The 11,570-nt window shown below is 42.2% G+C and overlaps 1 protein-coding gene across 1 annotated transcript in view; it reads left to right on the forward strand.

Annotated features, from left to right (window-relative positions):
- RNF115 (ring finger protein 115) overlaps positions 1-11,570 on the forward strand; it is a 71,274-nt gene extending 59,704 nt beyond the window's left edge. The window contains exons 5-9 of the mRNA XM_003421956.4: positions 573-644; positions 2,296-2,368; positions 3,325-3,418; positions 5,971-6,086; positions 7,028-11,570. Coding sequence (XP_003422004.1) covers positions 573-644; positions 2,296-2,368; positions 3,325-3,418; positions 5,971-6,086; positions 7,028-7,159 — 487 coding nt within the window. The 3' untranslated portion in view covers positions 7,160-11,570. The remainder of the gene's footprint in view (positions 1-572; positions 645-2,295; positions 2,369-3,324; positions 3,419-5,970; positions 6,087-7,027) is intronic.

Raw genomic sequence — 11,570 nt, forward strand, 5'->3', positions numbered from 1 at the left:
CCCCTTGGCCTGGCCTCTGCCCTACTCAGGCAAGTGTTACAAAGCTTGTTTAGCTCTGCTGATGAGTGCCCAGAGGCACCCCAATCCACCATTAAGCCTCCTGCCCGAAAGCGCTCAGCTTTCTTACTCTGTGGGCTGGGGAGCCCACCACGCCATCTCTTTAAATGATATACAGAAGTCCATTGTATAAAACACTTAAAAATGGAACTGCTCTTGTTAAAGAGAGGTGGATCCAGAACCACTCTGGCTCAGCGTCCCTTTCAGCGTCTCCTCACGCTAGTGCCAGGGATCCAAGAAATATAGCTTGAAAATTATGCCATACCATCAGACCTTTTGCCAGCCTAATTCAAGAACATCTCTTAATTCATAAGATAGCAGAGCTCAGGAAGATCGCCACACAAGCAAAATAGCATGCCACCAGGTAGCAGGCTGATTTCCGGTGCTATCTCTTGTGTATTAGTCAGTGAAAAGCCATTGTGGTTTGGGGAAGGGATTGGTGATTGACCAGCTATGGATTTCTGTAGAGTACTTCCATTCATCTGTCTTATCTAAATTTTTTTTTCCTCCTACAGAATAATACAGCAGATCTTTGCAGGATTCTTTGCAAATTCTGCATTTCCTAGATCCTCACACCCTGTGTCCTGGTAAGTAGCTCATTGTTTTCTGTCTCACTCTGCTGCAGCAGCAGCATTTTGGGTGCTGTAGTTTCCTTGCTACCTGCACAGATAGGAAGAGCTGCAGAGGTGAGTAGATATGACTGGTAATCTGTTAGAATGCCTTTGTCTGCTGAGACTTAAACTTAATCAGAACTTATTTTTTTATTGTTCAGGCTCAGAAGGGTCCTCCTGGCCCCCCAGGATGGGATGCCTAGGCACTGAATCTGTCTGGTTCTGTTTATATTCTGGTCTGAGGGTTGTGTTGAGGTGAAGAATATGATGGTCCCTGCCAGGCTTGGAATCAGATTTGTGGGTTTTCCTTCTAGACTATATGGGAAGATTTTCTTAAAATTTCTGAAATTGAAAACCAGTTACTTAATTTCCATTTCCCAAAGTAAGGAGGTTTGTTAGAAGAAACAGAAGACTAAAATTCAGTATCAGAGTGACACTGAAGTGTGGTAGGGGTTCACGATGGGATTTTATCTTGTAGGGACAATTACTGATCACTGCTGACTCTGCCCTAGAAGGCTTTTTTGCTTGCAGGGACCTCGGTCCTTCCACATAGTTACCCTATTTTCCAACCTCTAGTTTTGGAAAACATATTCTAGCCAAAGAATCTGGACCTCTGTCATCTGGGGTAGTGCAGAGATGTGCTGCCAAGGCCCTTTTGTAGTTGTTCTAAATTGTGATTCAGAGAGACTGCTAAGGCTGCTTCTCTACCTGAAAGCTCCTGAAGGTCCAGGACCACACACAGTCTCTTAGAATGAGGGAAGTCTGCTGTAGATTTGATTTTAAGTAGGCACAGCATCATGGATTGAATTATGTCCACCTCAAAATGTGTGTATCCATTTGGCTGGGCCATGATTCCCAGTATTGTGTGGTTGTTCTCCATTTTGTGATTGTAATTTTATGTTAAAGAGAATTAAGGTGGTATTGTAACACCTTTACTAAAGTCACACCTCTGATCCAGTGTAAAGGGAGTTTCCCTGGGGGGTGGCCTGCACCACCTTTCCTCTTACAAGAGATAAAAGGAAGGGGAAGCAAGCAGAGGTTGGGGGGACCTCATAGCACCAAGAAAGCAGTGCCAGGAGCAGAACGTGCCCTTTGGACCTGGGCACCCTGTGCCTGAGAAGTTCCTTCTTCCAGAGCCAACAGAGAGAGAAAGCCTTCCCCTAGAGCTGACAGCCTGAATTTGCACTTTTAGCCTGCTTTACTGTGAGGAAATAAATTTTTCTTTGTTAAAGCCATCCGCTTGTGATATTTCTGTTACAGCAGCACTAGATGACTAAGTCACACAGAAAAGACAAACTTTTCTTAACCAGTAGAGAATGAGTCACTCTTTTTGCTCTGGGGTGTCATGTAGTACTTTGGGTAATTTCGTATTTTATACTCCATTCGGTAAAGTAAAAAGGCAGAGAAAATGAGAGATCATCTGTGGATAATCTGTTTGAGCTTATAAGTAAAAAATAAATAAATAAATAAATAAATAAGTATAGAGAGGTTTTTTGCCACTTTATTCTAGAGGACTGACTAGTAACTTCACAGCTGAGAGAACAGGATCCCTCTGCCAGTTTTTTCTGTGGTGTAAGGCAGAACCTGGTCGTGCGGTCTCATGCTGTCTGTCTCATCTCATGTATAGGTATGGGACTCTGCACTCCAACCCTGAGGACTATGCCTGGGGCCAGACAGAGCTTGATGCCATTGTAACCCAGGTGAGGAACTGCCTTTTGAGGGTGTCTCCTGAATGTGTCATAGTTCACAGGCTTCCTGCTTTCCTTCTGCTACTTTATGAAATGGCAGTCACTATGCTTTCTGTAGTATTTTGGGCTTGTGGGTTTCCATTTTACTAAAGGGAGAAGTGGTTTGGGGGTTTAGTTCAGCATCCATGAGCCTCTCAGGTACTAGGGGCTTTCTAGAAGATGATTTCACCACCACAGGAAAAGAAGACTTCTTCTATAACAAACCGTATATTGTATTTTTGGCCTGTGAGGATCCTATTAATGAATATACCATAAAAAAAAAAAAAGGATCTCTTCACATGCTGAAGCAGGCATTTGTGCTAGATAGGGCAACGTAAGGGAAGGAAGCAGAGAAAAAGGAAGGAAGCTGAAAAAAAAGTCCTCACATGCCATGTATGATTGCTTCCACTTGTTTATGTTTATTTTGAGTGCTTTTTCATTTCCCTGTAGTTGCTGAGAACAGAAAGCATGCCGCTTATATCTGTCTTCTTTTAGGCAGTAATTTACCTATCTGTTTGGCTTACCTTATGCTGTTTTCCATACGCCCATCCTTTTCTTCCTTCCAGCAGAGTGAAGTTTTTGGACGGGTTAAGTGTTATGTTTTATTAAGCTGTAGTTTTATTCATGGTATCACAAACCCTGTGTTGCTGCTGAAGTTGCTTTATGTCCAAAGGTGGGCCTTGCACTGAGGAGTCTGTCTGTAGGCTTATACTGAGGTCACTCTGAAACTTTAAAGCAATGCGAGTGTTCTGGCAGTAGGAAAGGGAAAGCCCAAGCCTCTCAGAGCCTTGTGTAAGTAAGAGTAAATAACATTTCTAACACCTGCACTGTTTGTCCTCAGCTGGAGCAGCGCCCTCCCCTGGGACATTGAGATGTCTGCTGCTTTGTCTTCTTCATCATCATTAACTTCTTTTTCTTTTTTTTTGTAGCTTTTAGGACAACTGGAAAATACAGGGCCTCCCCCAGCTGATAAAGAAAAGATTACATCTCTTCCAACAGTGACAGTAACTCAGGAACAAGTTGGTAGGTTCATTTTCGTACTTATCCTCTCATCTTCTGTCACCTTCTAATCTCTGCTCAGAGTCTCAGCACCTTCCTATACTAAGGATCTTCAGTTGAAGCTATACCACCCTAAAATTTCCACCGGGGTGCCAAATATGGAAGGTACCTACCCATTCATTGGGTTAGTCCATTTCCTAAGCAGTTACCATGTTCCTTTTCTAGTGCCATGGGAAATAAAGAGGACAAAGATATATAAGAACTAATTAAAAAAACAAAACAAACTCCTTGTCATTGAAATCATTCCGACTCATAGTGACCTTATAGGACAGAATAGAATGCCCCATAGGATTTCCAAGGAGTGGCTGGTGGATTCGAATTGCTGACCTTTTGGTTAGCAGCTGTAGCTCTTAACCACTGCACCACAGAGGCTTTAAGGACCTAATGGGGCGGGGGGAGCGGGGGAGCAAAACTTGTCAATTAGACAGCAATGTAAGAAATGGTATTAAGCAGGTGATATTGACCTTAGGGTAAGGGTAAGGGAGAAAATGGGAGGTTGGAAATTTGTTGCACATCTACCATATGTCAGGCATATTAAGGTATATCAGAGATAGATACTATCTCACTTTATAAGCACTGAAGAATTTAGTGATAAGGGACATTATTTTAGGCTGGAGGTTTCTTTCCTCACAAATTCAGGTTTAGAGTCAGAGATTTTAAAGACAAGATGGGCTGTCTTAGAGAGGAGAGGTCATTCTATGTAAGGAAAAGTATGAACCAGTATAAGAATATCAGCATGGACATGGTGTCTGAGTTTGGCATAAGGAGACCTAAAATTAGAGACCTTGTTAGATTGGTCTAAGTCTGGCTTGGGGAGTAGTGGGAGGTATAACAAAGAGCCCTGGTGGTACAGTTGATAAAGTGCTTGACTGTTAACCAGAAGGTCAGTTGGAACCTACCAGCCACTCCACGGGAGAAAGAGGTGGCAGTCTGCTTCTATAAAGATTACAGCCTTGGAAACCCTATGGGACTATTCTGCCCTGTCCTGTATGGTTGTTGTGAGTTGGAATATCGATTCAATGCCAGCAAGTTTGGGGTTTTTTTTGACGGGGGGAGAAGGGTATGACTAGTTAGGGAAGTTTGGGGCCTTACAGAGAATCTCGAAAGTGGCAGAGAAGTTAGGACTGGATATTTTAGGTAGTAGGGAAGTTTTGTAGGTCCTCAGATGGAGGAATGAGGGAATTTAACTGGTGATGAGGAGTGATTACTCTGGAGGCAGTATGTGAAACAGGTAAGGAGAGGGCAGAGGTGGGATTTAGGAGGCTCTTGCGACAGTCCAGGTGGAGGTCAGGTGATGGTTGCAATGCTAGCAGAACGGAGAGGTTAGTTCAGCAGATCATTTTGAAGAAAGGATTTTGATCTCTGATTGTATAATGGAGTGAAGAAGGGGAGAGGGTCAAAAATGATTCTAAGATTTTACAACTATGTAACAACAAAGGGGTGTTCCCATCAGGTTAGTAGTTCCCATTCCATGGGTGAGTTGTGAGTGGGCCCTGTTTTGGGTAGGGAGGTGATGTAATGTTTTTAATTTTGCATTTGGTGGTTTTGAGGTGATAGCTGAGAGTTCAAGGGAAGATGAGTTGGAGACAGCTCTAAGACTGGTATAAAGGAAAATTAGTTGGCAGCAAAGCATGGGCTGTTTCTGGAGGGTTGAAGCCCTGGAGTCAGGGAGACTACCTGGGAGGCTGTTGCAGTAGGCCAGGTATGAGAAGTAAAGCTAGAATTAGGATGAAGGGAGTGGGAATGGAGAGGAAGGAGTGAATCAAATTAAGTGATAGTCCTACTCCAAATGCCCTGAACTCTGTGGAGGATGAAGCTACTCCAGCCAGTAGGAAGATAGACTAGCAGATATTTTAGCTAAACTTGAGAAACTCAGAACTTGCTGCTTGATACTCCCAATGTAAGTAAGTATGTGGCCGTTTCCTCTCAAAGGAGAAGGCTTCCTGTCTCTAGACTGGGAACCTGGGCTTTGCAATTCTACAGCACCACCTCCTGGTACAGCTTTTAATCAACAGCTTGTACGGAGGGCTTTAAGGCAGCCATGCTGAAAGAGGACAAGTAATGTGGAAGAGAGTAGGGTAAATGCGGCTTGAGACACTGAGTGGGAACTACTGAGATTCCTGAGATGTGTCCCTTGGTTGTGGTTGACAGGCTGCCAGTGTTTCCCAGGTTGAAACTGACTGTCAGAAAAACATCGAGAAAATGTTTTTCCTGGTTTACCTAAAAAATAGTCTAAGCCCCAGCTTATTTCTTCCAACTCTTTAAATTGAAAAATAGACCTTGTACATTTCCTGTCTAGGCCCCATTCATCATTCCTCCTGTTCACATTCCTGTCTATGGCCACTCTCAGCCCGCTCCCACCCCCTTCTGAAATAGAATTCATGCATTTTATATGTCTTTTACTTGGATGCACCTTTTCTTTCATCTTCTGTGTCTTTTCTTTATGTATTCATTGGGTTGTTCAAGACTTTGGTTTTTTTTTTTTTTACTTTAAAAGGCATTTTGTCTTCCAACAGATACGGGTTTAGAGTGTCCAGTATGCAAAGAAGATTACACAGTGGAAGAGGAAGTCCGGCAGTTACCCTGCAACCACTTCTTTCATAGCAGCTGTATTGTGCCATGGTTAGAACTGGTGAGTAGACAGCTGTCATTTGTGATGGGGGCATCTATACCAGTCACATCTTCTGAGGGGATGGTTCAAAGTAAGGGTGCAGATAACAGGTCATAGAGAGCCAAGCAGATCAGATTTTAGTCCCATAAGCTCCTGTCTAGCTCCTAGTACCAACATTGTTGTTTTTTTTAGACTACTAACTGTTTTAATTTTCTCTGTCTCTAGACCAGAGGTTGGCAGACACATAGCCTTAAATCTGTCATCTTCATTTGTTTTATTGGAACACACTCTAAACCAAACCTATGGCCATTGAGTTGATTCCAACTTGTAGCAAGTCTGTGTGTTAGAGTAGATCTGAGCGCCATAGAGTTTTGTTGGATGTAATCTTTACAGAAGCAGAAGCTTTATAGATGCAGATCACACTAGGCCGACTGGTTGGATTTGTACCACCAACCTTTCAGTTAGTAGCCAACTGCAAACCATTTGTGACACCCATTATTGGTCCTTATTGGAACACCACTATGCTTATTTGTTATCTAAGGCTATTTTTGTGCTTCATATGCAGAATCGAGTAGTTGCGACAGGGATGGTGTGGCTCACAAAGCCTAAAATATTTATAATCTGTCCCTTTACAGAAGTTTGCTGACCCACTGCTCTAGACCATGTGGCAGGTGATGGGCAGTTACTCTCTTGTTATATCCCAGTTCACTGTTTCTGGTTAATTCTGTTTGCTAGTATGTGTTAGCTGTAGTTAGGTTGCTGACCTAGAGCTTGAAGTTCTAGCTGGGAGACGTCCTGTGTTGGAGCCAGGTATGCACTGTATCAGGATGCATGCCCTTTTTGCTTTTCTAGTTGTCAGGTCATAATTTTTGATGTGCCAAGTCTCAGGGCTCGTTAAGCATTTAGTACCCCCAATTTCTCAAGTCAGGCTGTTTATAGGGACTGATATCTTTTTGTTTCAGCATGACACGTGTCCTGTATGTAGGAAGAGCTTAAATGGTGAGGACTCTACTCGGCAAACCCAGAGCTCTGAGGCCTCTGCAAGCAACAGATTTAGCAGTGACAGCCAGCTCCACGACCGATGGACTTTCTGAAGCTATAGACCGCACCTGCCAGGGCTGTGGCAGTGTTAATACCACAGCTGTAAATTGTATCCAGACTAAAAATAATAGTTGGATTTAGGAATCTCTTAAGAAGCTCCAGCCCATAATATTAATGCAATGAGTGTTTTTCCTCTCCAAATTTAAAAATAGTATCTACAGAAGGAATTGTATCTACAACCAAATGCCTCTTAGCCCTGAATTCAGAGTGATGATTTTATAGGTGTGAAACTTAATTACGTGGGTCTCCCCCAGAATAGAATCAGTTCCTTAAAGTCTAGTTCGGGTCTTGCTATCTGTCATGCTGCCTTGTAATGGAGATTTCAACCTCCTTCTCCAATCTCCAACCTACTGTTAGTGTATTTCATAGTAAATACAATGGAATCAGCACCCTAAAGTCCTGCTGACATAAAGTCCTTTTGTCTTAATTGTACAAAATCAACACCTCTTGGCCATGTTAGCCATGAGATGAGGTCAAATTAATTCAGTAATTATTACATACAGAGACTTATGATTTTGTTTTGCCTTGATCCTCAGAGCAAATCAAAGAAAAATTAAAGTGGGAAGGAGAAAGTGGCTTATCATTGTACTCTTTGGTTTGCTCATTTTAATTTTTAAAAACTATTTTGGGAGACGTAGTTTCCCCAGAGACCACTGTAACATGTCTTGGGAGTCTTCTGTGATGGGAACCTGATATCTCACCCTTTTTTCCGAAGCAACTGGCAAGATGCAGGCACAGTGGGACAGATGTTTGAAATATTCCGCGGTTTTTTACTGACCCCGTACTGTTTTTTGTCCTGTGGACCGTAAAATAATTTCCTTCACAGAAATAGGATTATTTCACTATTGCTTTCACAGCTAGTTCACTGTTTTTGATAATTTATTGGTCTTCAGGAATTGAGATTTTATGTTGTCTTAATTTTTTAAGCTCATTTTTCATCTTTGAAACTTTCCTGCTCTGCTTGCTTTTGGCAGCACCTTGGAGTCAAACTGGTTATTGTGATCATGCCCTAAACAACTTGGTCTAGGAGACAGGGGCCTTATTTTTTCAGCCTGACAGTGTCATGCACATGTGCATGGCTCTTTGGAACATTTCAGTGTTTAAAGTTGAGTATATGAAGAAGGTCAAGAATATTGCCAAAACTCAGAGTGTCCAAAGGAAACGATGGGACATGTAACAGCTATCGGTGTCCTTAAAAGGGCACTAATGGCACACAGGGTGTTATGGCCACATCATGGTTTGGGATGATCAGAACACAGAAGGTCATTCTTTAGTGAGTCTGTTTCTTGGCTAGGAGTCTTTTCTAAGTTTTTGTTGACTATCAGACACTGATTTGGAGGGTGAAAGAAGGGGGTACAGATATCATTGCCTGTACTTTGGTAGAGGATAAAGGAGTAGGGGAGGGAAGAGAGAAGGTGGGAGAGCTAATGCCCCACATATAAAAGCCATGATCAGAAGGTATGATTCAGGTCGGGTCCAGAGGGAGTAAAAGATATTTTCTCATATGCCACTCCTATCACATCTCTATAGATTGTTCCTTTGGGGAATGTGACCTATTTACTATGGCTATTAAAATGTAGCTGAAAATACACATTGGTTTTGAATTGGGGGTAGGGAGTTGGGGAGGGAGGGGAGAGGTATATTATGAACATTTAGCCAATACTTAGATGGAGGAAGGCTGTGCTAAAGTATGAGCACATTACAGTTTTCAAGTGGAACGATAATCAGCTGGTTCAGAAAAATTATGTTAGCATGGGAATTTTTGTCTGCCTGCCATTGTCGGGAGATGCCAGGATAGGCAGTTGTGTTTTTACTTAGCGTGCCCAGAGAACTAGAAACTATCTGAGTAGCTTCAGAAAGGGATGGAAACAAAGTGCTGAATAGGATTTTGCCTTCTCAGTGCACAGTATAGCAAACAGCATCAGACCTGAAATCTTCCTGAAGGTGTCTTCATTTTTTCTGCTTTGATAATTAGGATAATTAGAGGCCCATTTTGCTGTTATCCAGACCCCTCCCACTTAAATTTTGCCAAGTGAGCAGTGTGTCTATTAGAAATGTCTGTCTTGGCTTAGAGACCTTGGTACTAGGATAAAACGGTGGAGGAAGTATCTGTGGGTGAAGAACACTCTGCTGTGTGCATCATTTCGATTTTTTCCTTGTTAGCCTAAACTAACATGGAAGATTGAGATGCCTCCCATTCTAGAAAGAAATATTGCAGGTTCATTAGTCTAACACCAGCTGGGATTAAGACGCTCTTTCTAAGAATGTCTTGCTCTTAAATGTTTCAAACACAGCTTAGGTGTAGTGTCCAGGGCTGGGGTTAGAACCTGGACTTTTCAGGTGTTCTTTCCTTTACAACTGGAAGGCTTAAAGACTAGGAGTCAAGGGTGAGATGATTCAGTTCTCACTCATGGTCAAAGAGAAGAGAAAACTGTTGTGATTTCAGATCTTGAGTCCTTAGTGTGGACGTGAGGCCCTTACATTCATGTTAAATGGCTTGCCCTTTGGATGCTGTGCAGAGCTGAGCTGATTGTTTTCTTATTCTTGAATGTTTTTTCTTCTTTATCTTCCTCTTTTCCTTTGAGGGGAGAAAATGACTTGGTTAGCACATAATTAGGAGAGACTTCCTAGAACTCAGTAGACTTGGAGGTTGAGAGGTTATATATGGAGTGCCTCGCTGGCCTGCCAGTGATGGTTGCTTCTCGGGTAGTTTCCAAATGGGCTAATCTAACCCGTCTTAATGTGGGTTGATTCTGGCTGGACGGAATGGGGACTGGAGTGGGAAGAGCAGAGTGGTAAACGTTTGGCTGATACCTCCAATATCCTTAAAGATTCTGAGCTATTAAGTTGAGAGCACAGGGAATAATCCTGGTATTAAACATCATTTCTCCCTCAAAGTTTCTATTGCCAATTCTCTGAAAAACCTGGAGAATCCAGAATGACATTTTATCTCTATTGCCATATATCTCCTCGACACTATCCTTACATTAATTGTTGATTTTATAAGAGAAAGGAATAACTCTAGGCCAAGGATGTGGAAATGGCTATTAGTAGCTTCCTTAGCTCATTGTAAATTTTAATTGTCAACGTTTGTTGCCTAAGAATTGGGCAAGTGTTTGCTAGATGTTTTTCTTTAGCAGTATTTTGGTTTTCAATAATTAGTTCTCCAAGTTAGAAGGGAGATTTTTGGGAGAGAACTTGTTTTTCTCCCAAACAAGCCTTACTTTGATTGAATAGTTAATGGGGGCGGGGGGGGGGAAACCCTATTTATGTCTTTGTATTGCACACACACACACACGTTGTTCTTAGCTGCCATCAAGTTGATTCTGAATCATGCGACCCTGTGTACAACAGAACGAAACAGTACCTGATCCTGCACCATCCTCACAACGTTTGTTATGTTTGAGCCCGTTGTTGTAGCCACTGTGTCAGTCCATCTTGTTGAGGGTCTCCCTCTTTTTTGATGACTCTCCACTTCACTTACAAGCATGATGTCCTTCTCCAGGGACAGGTCCTCTGTATAAGATGTCCGAAGTATGTGAGACCAAGTCTCACCATCCTCACTTCTAAGGAGCATTCTGGCTGTACTTCTTGCAAGACAGATTTGTTCATTCTTCCGACAATCCGTGGTATATTCAGTATTCTTCGCTAACACCATAATTCAAAGGCATCAATTTTTCTTCGATCGTCCTTATTCATTGTCACCTTTTGCATGCATTTGAGGCAGTTGAAAATACCATGGCTTGGGTTAGGTGCACCCTAGTTCTCAAAGTGACATCTTTGCTTTTTAACACTTCAAAGAGGTCTTGTGCAGCAGGTTTGCCCAATGCAATATTATGTCCTCTGATTTCTTGACTGCTGCTTCCATGGGCGTTGACTGTGGATCTAAGTAAAATGAAATCCTTGACAACTTCAGTATTTTCTCCGTTTATCATGATGTTGTTTGTTGGTCCACTTGTGAGGATTTTTGTTTTCTCTGTGTTGAGGTACAATCTGTACTGAAGGCTGTAGTCTTTGATCTTCATCAGTAAGTGCTGCAAGTCCTTTTCACTTTCAGCAAACAGGGTTGTGTCATCTGCATGTCTCAGGTTGTTAATGAGTCTTCCTCCAATCCTGATGCCCCATTCTTCTTCATATAGTCCAGCTTCTTGGATTATTTGCTCAGTGTACAGGTTGAGTAAGTATGGTGAAAGGATACAACCCTGATGTACACCTTTCCTGACGTTAAACCATGCAGTATGCCCTTGTCCTGTTCAAATGATTGCCTTGTGATCTGTGTACAGTTTCCTCATTAGCACAATTAAGTATTCTGGAATTCCCATTCTTTGCAGTGTTATCCATAATTTGTTTAAGATATGCACAGTCAAATGCCTTTGTATCGTCAATAAAACACAGGTAAACATC

The sequence above is a fragment of the Loxodonta africana genome, chromosome 3 (assembly GCF_030014295.1).
Source record: "Loxodonta africana isolate mLoxAfr1 chromosome 3, mLoxAfr1.hap2, whole genome shotgun sequence".
Classification (NCBI taxonomy): domain Eukaryota; kingdom Metazoa; phylum Chordata; class Mammalia; order Proboscidea; family Elephantidae; genus Loxodonta; species Loxodonta africana.